The sequence below is a fragment of the Pogoniulus pusillus genome, chromosome 1, assembly GCF_015220805.1.
Source record: "Pogoniulus pusillus isolate bPogPus1 chromosome 1, bPogPus1.pri, whole genome shotgun sequence".
In the NCBI taxonomy this organism is placed as follows: Eukaryota; Metazoa; Chordata; class Aves; order Piciformes; family Lybiidae; genus Pogoniulus; species Pogoniulus pusillus.
In genome coordinates this window covers 49,201,030-49,227,076 of record NC_087264.1, presented here as the reverse complement: position 1 = coordinate 49,227,076, position 26,047 = coordinate 49,201,030, and the positions used below count along the sequence as shown (strand labels likewise).

At 60.4% G+C, this 26,047-nt stretch overlaps 1 protein-coding gene across 5 annotated transcripts in view; it reads left to right on the top strand.

Annotated features, from left to right (window-relative positions):
- LOC135179842 (uncharacterized) overlaps positions 1-26,047 on the top strand; it is a 53,994-nt gene that overhangs the window by 7,708 nt on the left and 20,239 nt on the right. For 2 of the 5 annotated variants that reach the window (XR_010304155.1, XR_010304156.1), the window contains exons 3-4: positions 1,419-1,982; positions 3,624-3,800. Coding sequence is in view for 3 of the 5 variants with exons in the window: in XM_064151888.1 (XP_064007958.1) it covers positions 1,841-1,982 (142 nt within the window). In the remaining 2 variants the exon portion in view is untranslated. Of the gene's footprint in view, positions 1-1,418; positions 1,983-3,623; positions 3,801-26,047 lie in introns of those variants that run through there. The other 3 variants (XM_064151879.1, XM_064151875.1, XM_064151888.1) reach the window with 2 other exon arrangements.

Here is a 26,047-nt window from a genome sequence, read left to right as displayed (position 1 = left end):
CCCCGTTGCTATGGAGGTTCGCGGCGCCGCCCCCGGTTGCTATGGAGTTTCGCGCATGCGCCGTGCCGCGGCCCCGCCCCCCGTTGCTATGCGGGTTCGCGCCGCCGCCCCCGGTTGCTATGGAGTTTCGCGCATGCGCCGTGCCGCGGCCCCGCCCCCCGTTGCTATGGGGGTTCGCGGCGCCGCCCCCGGTTGCTATGGAGTTTCGCGCATGCGCCGTGCCGCGGCCCCGCCCCCCGTTGCTATGGAGGTTCGCGGCGCCGCCCCCGGTTGCTATGGAGTTTCGCGCATGCGCCGTGCCGCGGCCCCGCCCCCCGTTGCTATGGAGGTTCGCGGCGCCGCCCCCGGTTGCTATGGAGTTTCGCGCATGCGCCGTGCCGCGGCCCCGCCCCCCGTTGCTATGGAGGTTCGCGGCGCCGCCCCCGGTTGCTATGGAGTTTCGCGCATGCGCCGTGCCGCGGCCCCGCCCCCCGTTGCTATGGGGGTTCGCGGCGCCGCCCCCGGTTGCTATGGAGTTTCGCGCATGCGCCGTGCCGCGGCCCCGCCCCCCGTTGCTATGGGGGTTCGCGGCGCCGCCCCCGGTTGCTATGGAGTTTCGCGCATGCGCCGTGCCGCGGCCCCGCCCCCCGTTGCTATGGAGGTTCGCGGCGCCGCCCCCGGTTGCTATGGAGTTTCGCGCATGCGCCGTGCCGCGGCCCCGCCCCCCGTTGCTATGGGGGTTCGCGGCGCCGCCCCCGGTTGCTATGGAGTTTCGCGCATGCGCCGTGCCGCGGCCCCGCCCCCCGTTGCTATGGAGGTTCGCGGCGCCGCCCCCGGTTGCTATGGAGTTTCGCGCATGCGCCGTGCCGCGGCCCCGCCCCCCGTTGCTATGGGGGTTCGCGGCGCCGCCCCCGGTTGCTATGGAGTTTCGCGCATGCGCCGTGCCGCGGCCCCGCCCCCCGTTGCTATGGGGGTTCGCGGCGCCGCCCCCGGTTGCTATGGAGTTTCGCGCATGCGCCGTGCCGCGGCCCCGCCCCCCGTTGCTATGGGGTTTCGCGGCGCCGCCCCCGGTTGCTATGGAGTTTCGCGCATGCGCCGTGCCGCGGCCCCGCCCCCCGTTGCTATGGGGTTCGCGGCGCCGCCCCCGGTTGCTATGGAGTTTCGCGCATGCGCCGTGCCGCGGCCCCGCCCCCCGTTGCTATGGAGGTTCGCGGCGCCGCCCCCGGTTGCTATGGAGTTTCGCGCATGCGCCGTGCCGCGGCCCCGCCCCCCGTTGCTATGGAGTTCCGCGGCGCCGCCCCCGGTTGCTATGGAGTTTCGCGCATGCGCCGTGCCGCGGCCCCGCCCCCCGTTGCTATGCGGGTTCGCGGCGCCGCCCCCGGTTGCTATGGAGTTTCGCGCATGCGCCGTGCCGCGGCCCCGCCCCCGTTGCTATAGAGGTTCGCGCATGCGCCGTGTCGCGGCTCGTTGCTATGGAGCACGGTCCACAGCGAACTGCAGTGCCGACAATTAAACACACGGTGGCAGCAGCGAGCACGGTCCCCAGCGAGCTGCAGTGCCTACAATTAAACACAGGGTGGCAGCAGGGAGCACGGTCCCCAGGGAGCTGCAGTGCCGACAATTAAACACAGGGTGGCAGCAGGGAGCACGGTCCCCAGGGAGCTGCAGTGCCGGCAGTTAAACACAGGGTGGCAGCAGCGAGCACGGTCCCCAGGGAGCTGCAGTGCCGGCAGTTAAGCACAGGGTGGCAGCAGCGAGCACGGTCCCCAGGGAGCTGCAGTGCCGGCAGTTAAGCACAGGGTGGCAGCAGTGAGCGCTGCGCGCATGCGTTGGGTCGCTGTGCGGGGGGCGGAGCTGGCGCATGCGTCCTGCTCTGCCGCCTCGTTACGCATGCGGGGCCGGGGCCGTGCTGAGAGGCCTGCGGGGGGAAGGCTGCGGCGGCAGCGGCGTGGAGCGGCAGCGGGGCCGGGCCGGGCCGGGCCGAGGAGGGCTTTGCAGTGCCGGTGAGTGTCCGTAGCAGTGCCGCAGGGATTGTCCTTAGTGCGTGGTGAGTTTTCTGTGTCGCTCTGAGCGGGGCCCGGCGGAGCTGCTTCCCAGGCCGCTCAGCGTTGCCGCCCCTCGGGAGGGGCTGTGCGGGCCCCTGGAGTGGGTCTGGCAGCGTCCCAAGGGCTGCGGGGCGCATGGAGGCGCCTGTAAGCCTCTGGGTGTCCCCTGTGGGCTCCGATGGTCCCAGAGGAGCTGGGCAGTGTCTCTGGAGCTGTGTGGCCTCTGTGGGCGCCGCAGGATTCGGGCGGGATCTGAGTGGCTCTCGGTGAGCTCTTTAGGGGTCTCTGTGGGGTCCCCACAGTCCGTGGGCTCTGCTGTGCAGTCTCGGGGCTTGGGGAGCTGAGGATTTGGGGCTGTGCCCCTCTGGTGTTCAGTGTCCAAGCCTGGACCTGCCAGCCACTGCCCTGCCGGCCCCTGCAGGTGAGCCGGGGGCGTCTGAAGGGGTTTTGGGAGCGACAAGGGGGTCTGGGGGCTATCGAAAGGCCTTTTGGGGGCATCTGAAGGGGTCTGGGGGCATCAGAATGGGGTTTGTGGGTACCCGAGGGGGCTGTGAGGCCTCTCAGTCTTCCCCTGGGGGCTCCTGGGGGTGTCTGGAGGATCCCAGAGGAGCTGGGGATGCTCTCAGTGAGGTTTGGGGCTCTCTGCAAAGCCCTCACAGTATCTGGGCTCGTCTGTGGAGCTGTGAGGTGTCGAGTTTGGGGTGCCCCAGGGTTTAGGGAGGTCTTGCTCTGTGTTTCAGTGTCCCCTGAGGGCCTGGGACCTGCAGCCATGCCCCCTGCGGGGTGTCAGGGCAGTCTGGGGGTGTGCAGAGGCCTTTGGGGGTGACACAGAGGATCTGGGTGCTTGTGTAGGGAGTCTGGGAGCATCTGGAGGGGTTCTGGGCTCCCCAAAAAGGGTCTGTAAGCCTGTGCAGGGGTCTGTGTACATGTGAGGTGAGTGTGGGGGTATCAAAGTGGGATCTGAGGGCATCTAAAGGGTTCTGGGGTCATACAGAGGTGTCTGGGGGTCTCTGGGGGAAGCCCTTTGGTGCTCCAAGGGTACCTCTGCAGGGTCCTGAAGGAGTTGAGAGGGACCTGGCAAGGTGCTGCTTGCTGCCAGGTGCTGCTGAGGGGCTTGAGTGGCGTCTGAAGGGGCTTTGGAGGCAGCTAAAGGCCATCTGGGGGCTCCTAAGGGGATTCTGAGGGGGCCAAAGGGGATCTGGGGGTATCTAAAATGGGTCTGTGAGTATCAAGAGGTCTTTTGGGGACATGTAAAGTGGTCTGGGGGCATCTAAAGCGGTGGGGCTGGATCTAAAGTGGGTCTGGAGGCATCTAAGGGAGATCTGTGAGTGTGTAGAGGGGTTCTGGGGTCTCTAAAAAGGTCTGGGGCTGTGCTAGAGGCTTCTGGGCTCATCTGCAGTGAGCCTGGGGGCCCTCAAAAGGGTCTGGGGACAGGTAAAATGGGCCTGGGGTCATGCAGCAGGGTTCAGGGGCATCAGAAGGGGCATTGTGGGCATCTAAGTTGGCCTGGGGTCCTCTGGAGGTTGCCTCCCTCTTTCTGTCTCTGTTGTTTGTGCCTGGGTGAGAGTTCTCTGCTGTGTTTGTTCTCTCTTTTTGCAGGGAGCTGAACTGCTTTGCCCCAGCCCAGCTGCAGATCTGCACTCAGCCTCAGCCCCAAGCCCTGGCAGGGTGGGATGCTTTGGTACCAGGCCGTGGAGCTGTTTGAAATGCAATTGCTGCTTGCAGCTGGTTCAGAAATGGATTTCCTGTGGCTGTGGGGGCAGAAATGTCTCTGTGGTGAGTTGGTGCCAAGTGCCAGCCTTGCTTAAAGCCTTCTCTTAGGCCTTTCAGTGTGCTGATGGTTGCAGAGGAGAAGCTCAGGGTGTGAAGGAGTGAAAACTGAAGGGGGTGTTCAGGTGTGGGGAGAGGCCTCTGCCCTGGAGAGGCTGCTGGGCAGTGCTGCTGCAGCTAAGGTCTCCCTCGGGGAGCTGTTCCCCTCAGGGGCACTCTGGGGGCACTGTGCAGGAGGTGGCAGCCAGAAGGCAGAGCTGCCTGGGCCTCGTTGCTGTGCTGGCCAAAGCAGGTCACTTGTGCAGCTGTGCCACTTGGTGCTCAGGGCTGTGCTTGGGCAGAGAGGCAGCTGTGCCAGCAGCCTGTGCCGCAGTGCAGTTGGTGCCTGTGTCGGGGTGGATTTAACATCCTTTTACTGCTGGGATGTGCTCCTGCTGCTGCCTTTCTGCTGCCCGGCTGGGAGGGGTCCAGAGGGACTGGGAGACACCAGGAGGGGTTGGGAGGAGACTGGGAGGGCATTGGGATGGAGTGGGAAGGGATGCATGAGGGCCTGGGAGGGAATGTGAGTGACTGGGAGGGGAATGGGTAGGGCTGAAGGGGGTTGGGAGGAAATGGAAGAGGACTGGAAGGGACTGGGACTGAGAGAGACTGGGATGGACTGGGGAGGGGCTGGGAGGGGAATGGGATGGAGGAGGAAAGGACAGGAATGGGAATGAAGGCAATTGGGAGGGAACTAGGAGAGGACAGGGCCAGACTGGGAGGGATTGGGATGGATTCAGTGGAAGTGGGAGAGACTGGGATTGGGAGGAGACTGGGAGGGCATTGGGATTGAGTGGGATGGACTGGGATGGACTGGGAAGGGCCTGTGAGGGGATTTGGAGGGACTGATGGGAACTGGGAGTGGAATGGGAGGGACTGGGAAGGGACTTGGAGAGGCTGAGAGAGACTGAGCCAGACTGGGAGGTGTTTGGGAGGCAGTGAGAGGGATTCAGTGGAACTGAGAGTGACTGGGAGGGATTGGGAGGAGAGGGAGGGGTCTGGGAAGGCATCAGGGATGGCCTGAAGGGATTGGGATGGGGAAGGCCTGGGAGGTAGTGGGAGGGGACTGGGAAGGGGCTGGGAGGGGAATTGGAGGGACTGGGAGAGAGTGATAGGGGATTGGGAGTTACTGAGGGGACTGGAAGGAGACTGGGATATACTGGGAGATAGTGGAATGGACAGGGAGGGATTGTGAGGGGCTGGGTGGGACTGGAAGGGGACTGGGAAGGACTGAGAGAGACTGGGCTGGACTGAGAGGGGACTGGACTGGCAATGGGAGGGAGTGGGAAGGCATCTGGAAGGGATCAGAAGGAATTGGAAGAGACTGAGAGGGAATTTGGCATGGGAGGGTATTGGGAAAGGCTCTGGGGGGATTGCAAGAGACTGGGATGGACTGGGACGGAGTGGGATGGGCTGGAATGGGACTGAGAGGTGTCAGGGAAGGGAATGGGACTGGGAGGTCCTGGGATGGGACAGGAAGGGGAATGGGAGGGACTGATGGGAACAGGGAGAGGAATGGGATGGACTTGGAGGGACTGGGAAAGGACTTGGAGAGGCTGAGACTGAGCCAGGCTGGGAGGGGTTTGGGAGGCACTGAGAAGAACTGGGAGGGAGTGGGAAGCCTGCAGAGGGACTGGGAGAGAGTGATAGGGGATTGGGAGTTCCTGGAGGGGACTGGAAGGGGAATGGGATATACTGGGAAGTAGAGGAATGGACTGGGAGGGAGCTGGGTGGGACTGATGGGGACTGGGAGGAAATGGGAGGGGACTGGGATGGACTGGAAGGGATTGGGAGAGAGTGAGAGGGGATGTGGAATGAGTTTGGAGAGACTGGGAGGGACTGGAAGGGATTGGGAGAGAGTGAGAGGGGATGTGGAATGAGTTTGGAGAGACTGGGAGGGACTGGAAGGGATTGGGAGAGAGTGTGAGGGGATGTGGAATGAGTTTGGAGAGACTGGGAGGGACTGGAAGGGATTGGGAGAGAGTGTGAGGGGATGTGGAATGAGTTTGGAGAGACTGGGAGGGACTGGAAGGGATTGGGAGAGAGTGTGAGGGGATGTGGAATGAGTTTGGAGAGACTGGGAGGGACTGGAAGGGATTGGGAGAGAGTGGGAGGAATTCAGAGAGACTGGGAGGGACTGGGGTGGAGTGGGAAGGAATAAATGAGTGACTGGGAGGGATTGGGAGAGACTGGGAGGGGATTGCGAGGGACTACTTGGAACTGGAAGAGGAATGGGATGGTCTGGGAGGGACTTGGAGAGACTAAGCCAGACTGGGAGGGGTTTGGGAGACACTGAGAAGGACTAGGAGGGGACCAGGCTAGACTGGGGGGGATTCAGAGGAACTGGGAGGGATTGGGAGGAGACTGGGAGGGAGTGGGATGGAGTGGGAAGGGATTGATGAGGGACTGGGAGTGATTGTGAGTGACTGGGAGAGCCATGGAGGGGAACAGGAGGGGCAGATGGGGAGTGGGATGGGATTGGGAGGGACTGGCGAGGAGTGGGAGGAGACTGAGAGGTAGTGGGAGGGAAGTGGGAAAGGATGAGGGACTGGGAGGCAGTGGGAGGCAGTGGGAAGGCACTGGGAGGGGATTTGGAGGGACTGGGAGACAGTGATGGGGATTGGGAGCTGATGAAGGGGACTGGAAGGGGACTGGGGTATACTGGGAGCCAGTAGGATAGACTGGGAAGGATTGGGAGAGGACTGGGTGGGAGTGATAGAGAACTGGGAGGGACTGGGAGAGACTGGGAGGGGACTGGGATGGACCTGGCAAGAACTAGATTAGGACTGGGAGAGAACTGGGATGGGCCTGGAAGGGACTGGGAAGGACTGGGAATGTGAAAGTACTGGGAAAGGAGTGGAATGGGATTGTGAGGGACTGGGAGGGAGTGGGTGGGATTCAGAGGAACTGGGAGAGAGTTGGATGGACTGGGAAGGGATCTGGGAGAGACTCGAGGGGACTGGGATGGACTGGGAAGGGGACTGAGGTGGCATGGAGGGGTATGGGACTGGGAGGTACTGCGAAGGGACTGAGAGGGCAATGGGATGGACTGGGAGGAACTGAGGTGGAACTGGGAAGGGGGGGGGAAGGCCAGAGAGAGAATGGGAGGGGAATGGGTTGGACCTGGTTAAAGACTGGATTGGGACTGGGAGAGGACTGGGAGGGTATTAGGAGAGGCCTGGAAGGGTCTGAGAAGGACTGGGATGTACTGGGAAAGGCCTGGAATGGGATTGTGAGACTGGGATGGAACTGGGAGGGGATTGGGAGGGAGTGAGTGGGATTCAGAGGAACTGGGAGAGTCTGGGATGGACTGAGAGTGGGCTGGGCTGGGAAGGGATCTGGGAAGGAGTGAGGGGACTGGGAGGGATTGGGAAGGGGACAGAGAGCTGTCAGGGAGGGGAATGGGACTGGGAGGTACTGGGATGGGACAGGGAGGGGAATGGGAGGGACTGATGGGAAGTGGGAGAGGAATGAGATGGCCTGGGAGGGGATCTGGAATGGATTGTGAGAGAGTGGGAGGGGACTGGGAAGGGATTGGGATAGACTGGGAGCTAGGGGGATGGACTGGGAAGGATTGGGAGGGGGCTGGGTGGGAGTGATAGAGGATTGGAAGGAAATGGGAGAGGACTGGAATGGGACTGGGAAGGGACCGGGATGGACCTGGTAAGGACTGGATTTGGACTGGGAGGTACTGGGAGAGGACTGTGAGGGAACTGGGATAGGCCTGGAAGGGACTGAGGAGGACTGAGAGGTGGCAGGGAGGGGACTGGGCCAGGGAGAGGATTGGGGGGAATGGGAAGGGTTTTGGAATGGATTGGGACTGGGAGGGGACTGGGCCAGAGTGGGAGGGGAGTGGAAAGGTAGTGGGAGGGTGTGAAAGGTAGTTGGAGGGCACTGGAAGGGACTAGGAGGGGATTGGGATGGACTGGGAAGGGACTGGTGAGGATTGGATTGGGAGAGGCCTGGAGGGTACTGAGAAGAACTGGGAGGGGACTGGGATGTACTGGGAAAGGAGTGGGATGGGATTGAAAGAGACTGGGGTGGGACTGGGAGGGGGTTGTAGGGAGTGGGTGGGATTCAAAGGAACTGGGAAGGACCGGGAGGAGACTGGGAGTGGGATGGACTGGGAATAGTGGAACTGGGAGGGGACTGTGAGGGATTGGATGGGACTGGGAAGGGGCCTGAGAGGTGGCAGGGAGGGAAGTGGGACTGGGAGGTACTGGGATGGGATAGGGAGGAGATTGTGAGGGACTCATGGGAACTTGTGGAGAAATGGGAGGGAATGGGAAAGGACTGGAAGGGGACTGGGATATACTGGGAGACTGTGGGATGGACTGGGAAGGATTGGGGGAGGGCTGGGTGGGACTGATAGGGGCTTGGGAGGGACTGGGAGAGACTGGGATGGACCTGATGACGACTGGACTGAGACTGGGAGGGACTAGGAGATGACTGTGAGGGAACTGGGAAAGATCTGGAAGGGACTGAAAAGGACAGGGAGGGGAGTGGGATGTCCTGGGAAAGGAGTGGAATTGGATTGTGAGAGACTGGGCTGGGACTGGGAGGGGACTGAGAGAGAGTGGGTGGGACTGGGAACAACTGAGCTGAACTGGGAGGGGACTGGGAAGGGGCCTGAGAGGTGCCAGGGAGGGGAATGGGACTGGGAGGTAGTGGGATGGGGCAGGGAGGGGAATGGGAGAGACTGATGGGAAGTTAGAAAGGAATGGGCTGGGCTTGGAGGGAGTGGGAGGGGATTGGGAGGGAATGTGATGGGGTCTGGAATGGATTATGAGTGACTGGGAGGGCACTGAGCCAGAGTGGGAGGGGATTGGAAGGGATTGGGATGTACTGGGAGCTAGTGGGATGGACTGGGAAGGATTGGGTGAGGCTGGGTGGGACTGGGAGTGGATTGAGAGGAACTGGGAGAGGTTGGGAGGGACTGGAGTTGGACTGAGACTGGGAGGGGACTGAGGTGGACCTGCTAAGGACTGGATTAGGACTGGGAGAAAAATGACAGAGGAGTGGAAGGGACAGAGAAGGTCTGGGAGGGGAGTGGGATGTACTGGGAAATGACTGGAGTGGGATTATGAGAGACTGGGATGGGACTGGGAAGGAGACTGAGAGGTGGCAGTGAGGAGAATGGGTCTGGGAGGGACAGGGATGGTAATGGGAGGAAGTGGTGGGAACTGGTGGAGGAATGGGATGCACTGGGCTGGAGTAGGAGGGCATTGGGAGGGAATGGGAAGGGATCTGGAATGGATTGTGAGTGACTGGGGGGGACTGAGCCAGAGTGGGAGTGGACAGGGAAGATACTGGGAGGGGAATGGGAAGGCAGTGTGAGGGTGTGAAAGGTAGTTGGGGTGGCCTGGAAGGCCCTGGGAGAGTATTGAGAGGGAGTGTGAGGGGACTGGAAGGAGACTGGGATATACTGGGAGCTAGTTGGATGGACTGGGAAGGATTGGGTGGGGCTGTGTGGGACTGATAGGGGATTGGGAGGAGATTGGAAAGGGCTGGGAGGGGAGTGGGATGTGTTGGGAAAGGACTGGAATGGGATTGTGAGAGACTGGGAGGGGACCAGGAGGGATTGTGTAGGACTGGAGTGGGATTGTGAGAGACTGGGATGGGACTGGGAGAGGATTGGAGAGAGTGGGTGGAATTGAGAGGAACGGGGAAGGACCAGGAGGAGCCTGAGAGGGCATTGGAATGGACTGGGAGGGAGTGGGATGGTGTGGGAAGGGATCTGAAGGGATCTGGGAAGGAGCAGAAGTGGGAGGGGACTGTGGGGGATTGGGTGGGACTGGGAAGGGGCCTGAGAGGTGGCAGGGAAGGGAATGGGAGGGACTGATGGGAAGAAGAAGAAGAAGGAGGTAGAGTGGGAGGGGATTGGAAAGGAATGGGAAGGGATCTGGAATGGATTGTGAGTGCCTGGGAGGGGACTGGGAAGAGACTGGCAGGGGAGTGGAAAGGTAGTGTGAGGAGGTGAAAGGTAGTTGGGGTGGCCTGGAAGGGACTGGGAAGGCATTGGGAGGGAGTGGGTAGGATTCAGAGGAACTGGGAGAGACTAGGAAAGACTGAGAGGAGACCAGGAGGGCATTGGGATGGACTGGGAAGGGATCTGGGAAAAAGTGAGTGGAACTGTGAGGGGACTGGGGGGGGATTGGGTGGGACTGGGAGGTGCTGGGATGGGACAGGGAGGGGAATGGGAGAGACTGCTGGGAAGTGGGAGAGGAATGAGATGGAGTGGGAGGGAGTGGAAGGGGATTGGGAGGGAAGGGAAAGGGATCTGGAATGAATTGTGAGTGACTGGAAGGGGACTGGGGACTGGGAGGGGATTAGGAGGGAGTGGGAGGTGACTGGAAGGGGACTGGGATGTACTGGGAGCGAGTGGGATGGACTGGGAAGGATTGGAAGGGGGCTGGGTGAGACTGGGAGGGGATTGGGAGGAAATGGGATCAGACTGGGAGGGACAGAGAGAGACTGGGAGGGGATTGGGAGGGAAGGGGAAGGGATGGGGAGGGGAGTGGGAAGGGGCTGGTAAGGACTGGATTTGGATTGGGAGAGGCCTGGAAAGGACTGAGGAGGACTGGAAGGAGATCAGGAGGGATTGGGTAGGACTGGAATGGGATTGTGAGAGACTGGGAGGGAGTGGGATGGACTGGGAAGGGATCTGGGAAGGAGTGAGTGGGTCTGGGAGGGATTGGGTGAGACTGGGAAGGGGCCTGAGAGGTGTGAGGGAGAGGAATGGGCCTGGGAGGCCCTGGGATGGGACAGGGAGGGGAATGGGAGGGACTGATGGAAGTGGGATGGGATTGGGAGGGACTGGTGAGGCGTGGGAGGAGACTTGGAGGGACTGAGAGGTAGTGGGAGGGAAGTGGGAAAGGATGAGGGATGGAGTGGAGGGACTGGGAGGGACTGGGATGGCCTGGGAGGGGATGTGGAGGGCCTGGGAGAGAGGGATAGGGGCTCGGGAGTTAGTGGAGGGGACTGGAATATAGTGGGAGATAGTGGGATGGAGTGGGAGAGATTTGGAATGGATCTGGAATGGATTGTGAGTGAGTGGAATGGCAATGGAAAGGGACTAGGAGGGAGTGGTAGGGAACTGGGATGGAGCTGGAAAGGACTGGATTGGGACTGGGAGAGGACTGAAAAGGACTGGGAGGGCAGTGGGATGTAGTGGGAAAGGAGTGTAATGGGATAGTGAGGGACTGGGAAGGGATTGGGAGTGAGTGGGTGGGATTCAGAGGAATGGGGATGGAGTGGGATGGAGTAGGATGGGCTGGGAAGGGATCTGGGAAGGATTGAGCTGAATTGGAAGAGGACTGGGAAGGGGCCTGAGAGGTGTCAGGGAGGGGAATTGAATGTGACTGTGTGGGGATTGGGAGAGACTGGGATAGACTGGGAGGGATTGGGAGGAGACTGGGAGGGCATTGGGACAGACTGGGAGGGAATGGGATGGAGTGGGAAGGGATCAGGGATGGAGTGGAGGGACTGGGAGGGGATGTGGAGGGAGAGAGGGATAGTGGCTTGGGAGTTAGTGGAGGGGACTGGGATATACTGGAAGATGGTGGAATTGAGTGGGAGAGGATTGGGAGGGAATGGAGAGGGATCTGGAATGGATTGTGAGTGACTGGGAGAGGACTGGAATGGCACTAGGGACTGGGAGAGACTGGTAGGGGACTGGGATGGAGCTGGAAAGGACTGGATTGGGACTGGGAGGGAAATGGGAGAGGATTGGAAGGGACAGGGAGGGGAGTGGGATGTACTGGGAAAGGAGAGGAATGAGATTGTGAGAGACTGGGAGGGGACAGGGGACTGGGAGTGACTTGGGAGGTGACTGTAAGGGGACTGGGATGTACTGGGAGCTAGTGGGATGGACTGGGAAGGATTGGGTGAGGCCGGGTGGGACTGGGAGTGGATTGAGAGGAAATGGGAGAGGACTGGGACTGGGATGGGACTGGGATGGACCTGGTAAGTACTGGATTAGGACTCGGGGCGCAGTGGGAGAGGACTGGAAGGGACAGAGAAGGACTGGAAGGGGAGTGGGATGTACTGGGAAAGGAGTGGAATTGGATTATGAGAGACTGGGAGGGGACTGGGAGGGGAGTGAGAGAGAGTGGTTGGGACTGGGAAGGAGACTGAGAGGTGACAGGGGAATGGGACAGGGAGGGTAATGGGAGGGACTGTTGGGAACTGGGAGAGGAATGGGATGCACTGGGCTGGAGTAGGAGGGCATTGGGAGGAAATGGGAAGGGATCTGGAATGGATTGTGAGTGACTGGAGGGGACTGGGCCAGAGTGGGAGCAGACTGGGAGGGGAATGGGAAGGTAGTTGGAGGGACCTGGAAGGGACTTGGAGGGGACTGAGAGGGAGTGGGAGGTGACTGGAAGGAGACTGGGATATTCTGGGAGCTAGTGGGATGGACTGGGAAGGATTGGGAGGAAGCTGGGTGGGAGTGATAGAGGACTGGGAGGAAATGGGAGGGGCCTGGAGTTGGACTGGGAAGGGACCGGGAGGGACTGAGAGAGACTGGGAGGGGACTGGGATGGACCTGTAAGGACTGCTTTGGGACTGGGAGAGGAGTGCGAGGGAACTGGGAGAGGCCTGGAAGGGGCTGGGGAGGACTGGGAGTGGGAAGGAGTGGGATGGACTGGGGAGGGATCTATGAATGACTCAAGTGACTGGGAAGGATTGGGTGAGGCTGGGAGGGTGCCTGAGAGGTGGCAGGGAGGGGAATGGGACTGGGAGGTCCTAGAATGGGACTGGGAAGAGAATGGGAGGGATTGATGGAAGTGGGATGGGATTGGGAGAGAATGGGAAGGGATCTGGAATGGTTTGTGAGTGGGAGGGGACTGGGAGGCAATCGGAGAGGAGTGGGAGTGAGATGTAGTGGGAAAGGAGTGGAATGAGGTTGTGAGAGACAGGGATGGGACTGGGAGGGATTTGGGAGGGAGTGGGTGGGATTCAGAGGAACTGTGGGAGACTGGGAAGGACTGGGAGGGCATTGGGATGGAGTGGCAGGGAGTGGGATGGACTGGGAAGGATTAAGCGGAACTGGGGAGGGGACTGGGAGGGATTGGGTGGGACTGGGCAGGGGCCTGAGAGGTGTCAGGGAGGGGAATGGGCCTGGGAGGTGCTGGGATGGGACAGGGAGGGGAATGGGATTGACTGAGATGGAGTGGGAGGGGACTTGGAGGGAATGGGAAGGGATCTGGAATGGATTGTGGGTGACTGGGAGGGGACTGGGCTGGACTGGGAGGGGACTTAGAAGGGACTGGGAAGGGAATGAAAAGGAACTGGGAGGATCTGAAAGGTAGTTGGAAGGGACTGGAAGGGACAGAGAGAGACTGAAAGGAGACTGGGATGGACCTGGTAAGGACTGGATTGGGACTGGGTGAGGACTGGGTTGTACTGGGAAAGGACTGGAATGGGAGGGCTTGGAAGGGGCCTGGATGGGAACTGAAAGTGCTCCTAGGAAGAACTGGGACAGACTGGGAGGGACTGGGAGGTGGTCTGGAAGAGACTGGAGCAGGATTGGGCAGGGACTGGGATGGGATTAGAGAGGGGCTGGGAGAGGTCTGGGAGGGAACTGGAAGGCACTGCAGAGGAATTGGGAGGGACTGGGAGGGGGCTTGATGGGACTGGGAATCTTACCTGGAGGCGCTGGGAGCTGCTCTGGGGGCGCTGGGAGCCTCCTCTGCGCCCCTGCCGTTTGGTCTCCCTCCCCCCTCCCTCCCTCCCTCCCGGCGCTGACAGAGCAGGAGGGCCAGAGCCACGCTCTGATTGGCCAGTGGGGCTCGGGCAGCAGCGCTCCCATTGGCTGCGCTGGGCCAGCCCCCCAGTTTGGGAACAGTGCGTCCCAGTTCGGGACCAGCCCCCCAGTTTGGGAACAGTGTGTCCCAGTTCAGGACCAGCCCCCCAGTTTGGGAACAGTGCGTCCCAGTTCGGGACCTGCCCCCCCAGTTTGGGACCAGTGCATCCCAGTTTGGGACCAGTCCCCCCAGTTTGGGAACAGTGTGTCCCAGTTCGGAACCAGCCCCTCCCAGTTTGGGAACAGTGCGTCCCAGTTCGGGACCAGCCCCCCCAGTTTGGGAACAGTGCGTCCCAGTTTGGGAACAGCCCCCCCAGTTTGGGAACAGTGCGTCCCAGTTCGGGACCAGCCCCCCCAGTTTGGGAACAGTGTGCCCCAGTTTGGGAACAGTGCGTCCCAGTTTGGGACCAGTCCCCCCAGTTTGGGAACAGTGCATCCCAGTTCGGGACCAGCCCCCCAGTTTGGGAACAGTGCATCCCAGTTTGGGACCAGCCCCCCCAGTTTTGTTCCAGTGCGTCCCAGTTTGGGACCAGTCCCCCCAGTTTGGGACCAGTCCCTCCCAGTTGGGGAACAGTGTGTCCCTGTTCGGGACCAGTCGTCCCCCCCCCCCCCCCCTGGTTTGGGAACAGTGCATCCCAGTTCGGGACCACCCCCCCCCAGTTTGGGAACAGTGCATCCCAGTTCGGGACCACCCCCCCCCAGTTTGGGAACAGTGTGTCCCAGTTTGGGACCAACCCCCCCAGTTCGGGAACAGTGCATCCCTGTTCGGGACCAGTCCCTCCCAGTTTGGGAACAGTGCATCCCAGTTCGGGACCAGTCCCCCCCAGTTTTGTTCCAGTGTGCCCCAGTTTGGGACCAGACCCCCCCAGTCTGCGACCACTCCCCTGCAGTTTGGGTTGAGTGTGTCCCAGTTTGGGCCCAGTTTGCCCCAGTTGGGGTCCAGTTCCCTCCCAGTCCCTTCCGTTCCCCTCCCACTTCTGTTCCAGTCCCTCCCACTCCCCATCCAGTTCTTCCCAGTCCCCTCCAGTCCCTCCCAGTCTTTGCCGGTTCCCTCCCACACCCTCCCAGTTTCCTCGCAGTTCCTGCCCAGTCCCATCCCAGTGCTTCCCAGTTCCATCCAGTACCCCCAACACACCTTCATGTCCCCTCCCAGTCTGTCCCAGTCCCTACCACTTCTGTTCCAGTCCCCAGCCCTCCCCTCCCAGTCCCTCCAAATCCCTTTCCAGTACCTCCCAGTTCCCTCCCAACTCGCTCCCAGTCCCTAGCAGTTCTCTCCTACTCCCTCCCAATGCCTCCCACTTCCTTCCCAGTCCCCCGCCCAGTCCCCTCCCATTTCCATCCCACAACTTCCCAGGCCCTCCAAATTCTATCCCAATCCTTCTCATTTCCCTCCCAGCCCCTCCCAGGGAGCCTGACTGGGAGGAACTGGGAGGGACTGGGATGGAACTGGGTGTGACGGGCAGGGATGGGGCACAGGGTGCAGCCTGTGAGGGATTGTCAGGGACTGGGAGGGAACTGGTTGTGACTGTGTGGGGATTGGGAGAGACTGGGAGGGATTGGGAGGAGGCTGGGAGGGCATTGGGACGGACTGGGAGGGAATGGGATGGAGCGGGAAGGGATCAGGGATGGAGTGGAGGGATTGGGAGGGACTGGGATGGCCTGGGAGGGGATGTGGAGGGAGAGAGGGATAGGGGCTTGGGAGTTAGTGGAGGGGACTGGGATATACTGGGAGGTAGTGGAATAGATTGGGAATGGATTGGGAGGGAATGGAGAGGGATCTGGAATGGATTGTGAGTGACTGGGAGAGGACTGGGGACAGGGAGGGGATTAGTAGGGAGTGGGAGGTGACTGGTAGCACTAGGGACTGGGAGAGACTGAGAGGGGACTTGGATGGACCTGGAAAGGACTGGATTGGGACTGGGAGGGAAATGGGAGTGGATTGGAAGGGACTGAAAAGGACTGGGTGTGGAGTGGGATGTACTGGGAAAGGAGAGGAATGGGATTGTGAGAGAGTGGGATGGGACTGGGAGGGAGTGGGTGGGATTCAGAGACACTGGGAAGGAGTGGGATGAGTGAGATGGACTGGGAAGGGATCTGGGAAGGAGTGAGCTGAACTGGGAGAGGACTGGGAAGGGGCCTGAGAGGTGTCAGGGAGGGGAATGGGACTGGGAGTTGCTGGGATGGGACAGGGAGGGGAATGGGAGGGACTACTGGGAAGTGGGAGAGGAATGAGATGGAATGGGAGGGAGTGGAAGGGGATTGGGAGGGAAGGGAAAGGGATCTGGAATGAATTGTGAGTGACTGGGAGGGGACTGGGGACTGGGAGGGGATGAGGAGGGAGTGGGAGGTGACTGGAAGGGGACTGGGATATTGTGGGAGCTAGTGGGATGGACTGGGAAGGATTGGGATGGGGCTGGGTGGGAGTGATAGAGGACTGGGACGGGACTGGAGTTGGACTGGGACGGGACCGGGAGGGACTGAGAGAGACTGGGAGGGGACTGAGATGGATCTGATAAGGACTGGATTGGGACTGGGAGAGGACAGGAAGGGACTGGGAGGGGGAGTGGGAGGGATTGAGAGGAACTGGGAAGGACTTGGAGGAGACTGGGAGGGCATTGGGATGGAGTGGGAAGGGGCCTGAGAGGTGTCAGGGAGGAGTGACCTGGGAGGGCATTGGGAGGGAATGGGAAGGGATCTGGAATGGATTGTGAGTGACTGGGAGGGGACTGGGAAGGTAGTGGGAGGGTGTGAAAGGTCTTTGGGGTGGCCTGGAAGGCATTGGGAGGGGACTGGGATGTACTGGGAGCGAGTGGGATGGACTGGGAAGGATTGGAAGGGGGCTGGGTGAGACTGGGAGGGGATTGGGAGGAAATGGGATCAGACTGGGAGGGACAGAGAGAGACTGGGAGGGGATTGGGAAGGAAGGGAAAGGGATGGGAAGGGGAGTGGGAAGGGGCTGGTAAGGACTGGATTTGGATTGGGAGAGGCCTGGAAAGGACTGAGGAAGACTGGAAGGAGACCAGGAGGGATTGGGTAGGACTGGAATGGGATTGTGAGAGACTGGGAAGGGATTGGGAGTGAGTGGGTGGGATTCAGAGGAACGGGGAGGGAGTGGGAAGGGATCTGGGAAGGACTGAGCTGAACTGGGAGAGGACTGGGAAGGGGCCTGAGAGGTGTCAGGGAGGGGAATTGGACTGGGAGGTGCTGGGATGGGACAGGGAGGGGATTTGGAAAGGATTGTGAGTGACTGGGAGGGCACTGGGCAGGTAGGGGGAGTGTGTGAAAGGTAGTTGGAGTGGCGTGGGAGGGGCCTGGGATATACTGGGAGCCAGTGGGATGGTCTGGGAAGGATTGGAGGGGGCTGGGTGGGACTGATAGAGGACTGGGAGGAAATGGGAGAGGACTGTGAGGGACTGGAGTTGGACTGGGAAAGGACTCGTCCCAGTCCCAATCCAGTCCTTCCCAGTGTCTCCCAGTATGCCCCAGTCCCCTTCCAGACTAGGGTGATTGTGAGTGAGTGGGAGAGGCAGGGAGGGGAATGGGAGGGAGAGCTGGGAAGTGGGATGGGATTGGGAGGGACTGGGATGGCCTGGGAGGGGATGTGGAGGGCCTGGGAGAGAGGGAGAGGGGCATGGGAGTTAGTGGAGGGGACTGGGATATACTGGGAGATAGTGGAATAGATTGGGAGTGGATTGGGAGGAAAGGGAGAGGGATCTGGAATGGATTGTGTGTGACTGGGAGAGGACTGGGGACAGGGAGGGGATTAGGAGGGAGTGGGAGGTGACTGGTAGGGGACTGGGATGGACCTGGAAAGATTGGATTGGGACTGGGAGAGGACTGGGAGGGAAATGGGAGAGGATTGGAAGGGACTGAAAAGAACTGGGTGCGGAGTGGGATGTACTGGGAAAGGAGTGGAATGGGATTGTGAGAGAGTGGGATGGGACTGGGAGGGGTTTGGGAGGGAGTGGGTGGGATTCAGAGGCACGGGGAAGGAGTGGGATGAGTGGGAGGGAGTGAGATGGACTGGGAAGGGATCTGGGAAGGACTGAGCTGAACTGGGAGAGGAATGGGAGGGGGCCTGAGAGGTGTCAGGGAGGGGAATGGGACTGGGAGTTGCTGGGATGGGACAGGGAGGGGAATGGGAGGGACTGCTGGGAAGTGGGAGAGGAATGAAATGGAATGGGAGGGGTGTGGAAGGGGATTGGGAGGGAAGGGAAAGGGATCTGGAATGAATTGTGAGTGACTGGGAGGGGACTGGGGACAGGGAGGGGATTAGGAGGGAGTGGGAAGTGACTGGAAGGGGACTGGGATATTGTGGGAGCTAGTGGGATGGACTGGGAAGGATTGGGATGGGGCTGGGTGGGAATGATAGAGGACTGGGACAGGACTGGAGTTGGACTGGGAAGGGACTGGGCAGGACTGAGAGAGACTGGGAGGGGACTGAGATGGACCTGGTAAGTACTGGACTGGGAGAGGACTGTGAGGGAACTGGGAGAGGCCAGGAAGGGACTGGGAGGGATTGAGAGGAACTGGGAAGGACTTGGAGGAGACTGGGAGGGCATTGGGATGGAGTGGGAAGGGGCCTGAGAGGTGTCAGGGAGGAGAGTGGCCTGGGAGGGCATTGAGAGGGAATGGGAAGGGATCTGGAATGAATTGTGAGTGACTGGGAGGGGACTGGGAAGGTAGTGGGAGGGTGTGAAAGGTCTTTGGGGTGGCCTGGGAGGGGACTGGGATATACTGGGAGCTAGTGGGATGGACTGGGAAGGATTGGAAGGGGGCTGGGTGAGACTGGGAGGGGATTGGGAGGGATGGGAAGGGGAGTGGGAAGGGGCTGGTAAGGACTGGATTTGGATTGGGAGAGGCCTGGAAAGGACTGAGGGGAACTGGAAGGAGACCAGGAGGGATTGGGTAGGACTGGAATGGGATTGTGAGAGACTGGGAGGGGATTGGGAGGGGGTGGGATGGACTGGGAAGGGATCTGGGAAGGAGTGAGTGGGTCTGGGAGGGATTGGGTGAGACTGGGAAGGGGCCTGAGAGGTGTGAGGGAGAGGAATGGGCCTGGGAGGTCTTGGGATGGGACAGGGAGGGGAATGGGAGGGACTGATGGAAGTGGGATGGGATTGGGAGGGACTGGTGAGGCGTGGGAGGAGACTTGGAGGGACTGAGAGGTAGTGGGAGGGAAGTGGGAAAGGATGAGGGATGGAGTGGAGGGACTGGGAGGGGATGTGGAGGGCCTGGGAGAGAGTGATAGGGGCTCGGGAGTTAGTGGAGGGGACTGGGATATAGTGGGAGATAGGGGGATGGAGTGGGAGAGATTGGGAATGGATCTGGAATGGATTGTGAGTGAGTGGAATGGCAATAGAAAGGGACTAGGAGGGACTGACAGAGCGGGAGGGAACTGGGATGGAGCTGGAAAGGACTGGATTGGGACTGGGAGAAGACTGAAAAGGACTGGGAGGGCTGTGGGATGTAGTGGGAAAGGAGTGTAATGGGATAGTGAGGGACTGGGAAGGGATTGGGAGTGAGTGGGTGGGATTCAGAGGAACGGGAAGGGAGTGGGATGGAGTGGGAAGGAGTAGGTTGGGCTGGGAAGGGATCTGGGAAGGACTGAGCTGAACTGGGAGAGGAAGGGGAGGGGCCTGAGAGGTGTCAGGGAGGGGAATTGGACTGGGAGGTACTGGGATGGGACAGGGAGGGGATTTGGAAAGGATTGTGAGTGACTGGGAGGGGACTGGGCAGGTAGGGGGAGTGTGTGAAAGGTGGTTGGAGTGGCGTGGGAGGGGCCTGGGATATACTGGGAGCCAGTGGGATGGTCTGGGAAGGATTGGGAGGGGGCTGGGTGGGACTGATAGAGGACTGGGAGGAAATGGGAGAGGACTGTGAGGGACTGGAGTTGGACTGGGAAAGGACTCATCCCAGTCCCCTCCCAGTCCTCAGTCCCTCGCAGTCCTTTCCCAGTCCTCTCCCAGACCGTCCCAGTCCCAATCCAGTCCTTCCCAGTGTCTCCCAGTATGCCCCAGTCCCCTTCCAGACTAGGGTGATTGTGAGTGAGTGGGAGAGGCAGGGAGGGGAATGGGAGGGAGAGCTGGGAAGTGGGATGGGATTGGGAGGGACTGGGGAGGAGTGGGAGGAGACTGAGAGGGAAGTGGGAAAGGATGAGGGATGGAGTGGAGGGATTGTGAGGGACTGGGATGGCCTGGAAGGGGATGTGGAGGGCCTGGGAGAGAGGAAGAGGGGCTTGGGAGTTAGTGGAGGGGACTGGGATATACTGGGAGATAGTGGAATAGATTGGGAATGGATTGGGAGGGAATGGAGAGGGATCTGGAATGGATTGTGAGTGACTGGGAGAGGACTGGAATGGCACTAGGGACTGGGAGAGACTGGTAGGGGACTGGGATGGAGCTGGAAAGGACTGGATTGGGACTGGGAGGGAAATGGGAGAGGATTGGAAGGGACTGGGAGGGGAGTGGGACATACTGGGAGCTAGTGGGATGGACTGGGAAGGACTGGCTTAGGACTGGGAGGGCAGTGGGAGAGGACTGTGAGGGGAGTGTGATGTACTGGGAAAGGAGTGGAATTGGATTATGTGAAACTGGGATGGTACTGGGAGGGGAGTGAGAGAGAGTGGTTGCGTCTGGGAAGGAGACTGATAGGTGACAGAGAGGGAATGGGACTGGGAGGGACAGGGAGAGTAATGGGAAGGACTGTTGGGAACTGGGAGAGGAATGGGATGCACTGGGCTTGGGAGTTAGTGGAGGGGATTGGGATATACTGGGAGATAGTGGAATTGAGTGGGAGAGGATTGGGAGGGAATGAAGAGGGATCTGGAATGGATTGTGAGTGACTGGGAGAGGACTGGAATGGCACTGGGGACTGGGAGAGACTGGGAGAGGAGTGGGATGGGCCTGGAAAGGACTGGATTGGGACTGGGAGGGAAATGGGAGAGGATTGGAAGGGACTGAGAGAGGACTGGGTGGGGAGTGGGATGTACTGGGAAAGGAGAGGAATGAGATTGTGAGAGACTGGGAGGGGATTTGGAGGGAGTGGGTGGAATTCAGAGGAATGAGGAGGGATGGAGTGGGAGGGAGTAGGATGGACTGGGAAGGGATCTGGTAAGGACTGAGCAAAAGTGGGAGAGGATTGGGAAAGGGCCTGAGAGGTGGCAGGGAGGGGGAATGGGACTGAGAGGTGCTGGGATGGGACAGGGAGGGGAATGGGAAGGACTGGTGGGAAGTGGGAGAGGAATGGGAGTGAGTGGGAGGGGATTGGGAGGGAATGGGAAGGGATCTGGAATGGATTGTGAGTGACTGGGAGGGGCCTGGGGACTGGGAGGGGATTAGGAGGGAATGGGAGGGGACTGGGAGGGACTTGGGAGGTGAGTGGAAGGGGAGCGGGACATACTGGGAGCTAGTGGGATGGACTAGGAAGGATTGGGTGAGGCTGGGTGGGACTGGGAGTGGATTGAGAGGAAATGGGAGAGGACTGGGACTGGGATGGGACTGGAAAGTACTGGATTAGGACTGGGAGGGCAATGGGAGAGGACTGGAAGGGACAGAGAAGGACTAGGATGGGGGGTGGGATGTACTGGGAAAGGAGTGGAATTGGATGGAGTGGGAAGGGATCAGGGATGGAGTGGAGGGATTGGAAGTGACTGGGATGGACTGGGAGGTAGGGGGAGGGAGTGGAAACGTCTGAAAGGTACTCGGAGGGGCCTGGAAGAGTCTGTGAGGGGATTTGGAAGGACTGTGAAGGGAAGGGGAGGGACTGGAAGGGGACTGGGATATGGTGCGAAGAATGGAAGGAACTGGGACAGGACTGGGCGGGAATGGGATTGACTGACAGGGAGTGGGTGGGGACAGGGAGGGGAATGGGATTGACTGACAGGGAGTGGGAGGGGACAGGGAGGGGAGTGGGATTGACTGACAGGGAGTGGGAGGGGACAGGGAGGGGAGTGGGATTGACTGACAGGGAGTGGGAGGGGACAGGGAGGGGAATGGGATTGACTGACAGGGAGTGGGAGGGGACAGGGAGGGGAGTGGGATTGACTGACAGGGAGTGGGGAGGGGACAGGGAGGGGAGTGGGATTGACTGACAGGGAGTGGGAGGGGACAGGGAGGGGAGTGGGATTGACTGACAGGGAGTGGGAGGGGACGAGGGAGGGGAATGGGATTGACTGACAGGGAGTGGGAGGGGACAGGGAGGGGAGTGGGATTGACTGACAGGGAGTGGGTGGGGACAGGGAGGGGAGTGGGATTGACTGACAGGGAGTGGGAGGGGACAGGGAGGGGAATGGGATTGACTGACAGGGAGTGGGAGGGGACAGGGAGGGGAATGGGATTGACTGACAGGGAGTGGGAGGGGACAGGGAGGGGAGTGGGATTGACTGACAGGGAGTGGGAGGGGACAGGGAGGGGAATGGGATTGACTGACAGGGAGTGGGAGGGGACAGGGAGGGGAATGGGATTGACTGACAGGGAGTGGGAGGGGACAGGGAGGGGAATGGAAAGGGATCTGGAATGGATTGTGAGTGAGTGGGAGGGGACTGGGCGGGAGAGGGAGGGGACTTAGTAGGGACTGGGAAGGGAATGAAAAGGGACTGGGAGGGTCTAAAAGGTAGTTGGAAGGGCCTGGAATGAACTGGGAGGGGACTGGGATGTACTGGGAGCTAGTGGGATGGACTGGGAAGGATTTGGAGGGGGCTGGATGGGACTGATAGGGGATTGGGTGGAAATGGGAGAGGACTGGGATGGACCTGGTAAGGACTGGATTGGGACTGGGTGAGGACTGTGAGTTGTACTGGGAAAGGACTGGAAGGGGAGGGCATGGGAAGGGCCTGGATGGGAACTGAAAGCGATCCTAGTAGGAACTGGGATGGATTGGGAGGGATTGAGAGGGGGTCTGGGAGAGACTGGAGCAGGATTGGGCAGGGACAGGGATGGGATTAGAGAGGGGCTGGGAGAGGTCTGGGAGGGAACTGGGAGGCACTGCAGAGGAATTGGGAGGGACTGGGAAGGATTTGGAGAGGTCTGGAAGGGAACTGGGAGGGACTGGGAGGGGGCTTGATGGGACTGGGAATCTTACCTGGAGGCGCTGGGAGCTGCTCTGGGGGCGCTGGGAGCCTCCAATGTGCCCCTGCTGCCGTTTGGTCTCCCTCCCCCCTCCCGCCCTCCCTCCCGGCGCTGACAGAGCAGGAGGGCCAGGCCACGCTCTGATTGGCCAGTGGGGCTCGGGCAGCAGCGCTCCCATTGGCTGCGCTGGGCCAGCCCCCCAGTTTGGGAACAGTGCGTCCCAGTTCAGGACCAGTCCCCCCCAGTTTGGGAACAGTGCATCCCAGTTCAGGACCAGTCCCTCCCAGTTTGGGAACAGTGCATCCCAGTTGAGGACCAATCCCCCCCAGTTTGGGAACAGTGCGTCCCAGTTCGGGACCAGCCCCTCCCAGTTTGGGAACAGTGTGTCCCAGTTCGGGACCAGTCCCTCCAGTTTGGGAACAGTGCGTCCCAGTTTGGGAACAGTGCGTCCCAGTTTGGGACCAGTCCCCCAGTTTGGGACCAGTCCCCCCCAGTTTGGGAACAGTGCGTCCCAGTTCGGGACCAGTCCCCCAGTTTGGGAACAGTGCGTCCCAGTTTGGGACCAGCCCCTCCCAGTTTGGGAACAGTGTGTCCCAGTTCGGGACCAGTCCCTCCAGTTTGGGACCAGTCCCCCCCAGTTTGGGACCAGTCCCCCCCAGTTTGGGACCAGTCCCCCAGTTTGGGAACAGTGCATCCCAGTTCGGGACCAGTCCCCCTCAGTTTGGGAACAGTGCATCCCAGTTCGGGACCAGTCCCCCAGTTTGGGAGCAGTGCGTCCCAGTTCGGGACCAGTCCCCCCCAGTTTGGGAGCAGTGCATCCCAGTTTGGGACCCGCCCCCCAGTTTGGGAGCAGTGTGCCCCAGTTCGGGACCAGCCCCCCAGGGATCAGGGATGGAGTGGAGTGATTGGGAGGGACTGGGATGGCCTGGGAGGGGATGTGGAGGGAGAGAGGGATAGGGGCTTGGGAGTTAGTGGAGGGGACTGGGATATACTGGAAAATAGTGGAATGGAGTGGGAGAGGATTGGGAGGGAATGGAGAGGGATCTGGAATGGATTGTGAGTGACTGGGAGAGGACTGGAATGGCACTAGGGACTGGGAGAGACTAAGAGAGACTGGGAAGGGACTGGGATGGACGTGGAAAGGACTGGATTGGGACTGGGAGAGGACTGGGAGGGAAATGGGAGAGGATTGGAAGGGACTGAAAAGGTCTGGGTGTGGAGTGGGATGTACTGGGAAAGGAGTGGAATGGGATTGTGAGAGAGTGGGATGGGACTGGGAGGGAGTGGGTGGGATTCAGAGGCACGGGGAAGGAGTGGGATGAGTGAGATGGACTGGGAAGGGATCTGGGAAGGAGTAAGCTGAACTGGGAGAGGACTGGGAAGGGGCCTGAGAGGTGTCAGGGAGGGGAATGGGACTGGGAGTTGCTGGGATGGGACAGGGAGGGGAATGGGAGGGACTGCTGGGAAGTGGGAGAGGAATGAGATGGAATGGGAGGGAGTGGAAGGGGATTGGGAGGGAAGGGAAAGGGATCTGGAATGAATTGTGAGTGACTGGGAGGGGACTGGGGACTGGGAGGGGATTAGGAGGGAGTGGGAGGTGACTGGAAGGGGACTGGGATATTGTGGGAGCTAGTGGGATGGACTGGGAAGGATTGGGATGGGGCTGGGTGGGAGTGATAGAGGACTGGGACGGGACTGGAGTTGGACTGGGACGGGACCGGGAGGGACTGAGAGAGACTGGGAGGGGACTGAGATGGATCTGATAAGGACTGGATTGGGACTGGGAGAGGACTGTGAGGGAACTGGGAGAGGACAGGAAGGGACTGGGAGGGGGAGTGGGAGGGATTGAGAGGAACTGGGAAGGACTTGGAGGAGACTGGGAGGGCATTGGGATGGAGTGGGAGTGGGATGGAGTGGGAAGGGGCCTGAGAGGTGTCAGGGAGGAGTGACCTGGGAGGGCATTGGGAGGGAATGGGAAGGGATCTGGAATGGATTGTGAGTGACTGGGAGGGGACTGGGAAGGTAGTGGGAGGGTGTGAAAGGTCTTTGGGGTGGCCTGGAAGGCATTGGGAGGGGACTGGGATGTACTGGGAGCGAGTGGGATGGACTGGGAAGGATTGGAAGGGGGCTGGGTGAGACTGGGAGGGGATTGGGAGGAAATGGGATCAGACTGGGAGGGACAGAGAGAGACTGGGAGGGGATTGGGAGGGAAGGGGAAGGGATGGGAAGGGGAGTGGGAAGGGGCTGGTAAGGACTGGATTTGGATTGGGAGAGGCCTGAGGAAGACTGGAAGGAGACCAGGAGGGATTGGGTAGGACTGGAATGGGATTGTGAGAGACTGGGAAGGGATTGGGAGTGAGTGGGTGGGATTCAGAGGAACGGGGAGGGAGTGGGAAGGGATCTGGGAAGGACTGAGCTGAACTGGGAGAGGACTGGGAAGGGGCCTGAGAGGTGTCAGGGAGGGGAATTGGACTGGGAGGTGCTGGGATGGGACAGGGAGGGGATTTGGAAAGGATTGTGAGTGACTGGGAGGGGACTGGGCAGGTAGGGGGAGTGTGTGAAAGGTGGTTGGAGTGGCGTGGGAGGGGCCTGGGATATACTGGGAGCCAGTGGGATGGTCTGGGAAGGATTGGGAGGGGGCTGGGTGGGACTGATAGAGGACTGGGAGGAAATGGGAGAGGACTGTGAGGGACTGGAGTTGGACTGGGAAAGGACTCATCCCAGTCCCCTCCCAGTCCTCAGTCCCTCGCAGTCCTGCCCCATTCCTTCCCAGTCCTCTCCCAGACCGTCCCAGTCCCAATCCAGTCCTTCCCAGTGTCTCCCAGTATGCCCCAGTCCCCTTCCAGACTAGGGTGATTGTGAGTGAGTGGGAGAGGCAGGGAGGGGAATGGGAGGGAGAGCTGGGAAGTGGGATGGGATTGGGAGGGACTGGGGAGGAGTGGGAGGAGACTGAGAGGGAAGTGGGAAAGGATGAGGGATGGAGTGGAGGGATTGTGAGGGACTGGGATGGCCTGGGAGGGGATGTGGAGGGCCTGGGAGAGAGGGATAGGGGCATGGGAGTTAGTGGAGGGGACTGGGATATACTGGGAGATAGTGGAATAGATTGGGAGTGGATTGGGAGGGAATGGAGAGGGATCTGGAATGGATTGTGTGTGACTGGGAGAGGACTGGGGACAGGGAGGGGATTAGGAGGGAGTGGGAGGTGACTGGTAGGGGACTGGGATGGACCTGGAAAGATTGGATTGGGACTGGGAGAGGACTGGGAGGGAAATGGGAGAGGATTGGAAGGGACTGAAAAGAACTGGGTGCGGAGTGGGATGTACTGGGAAAGGAGTGGAATG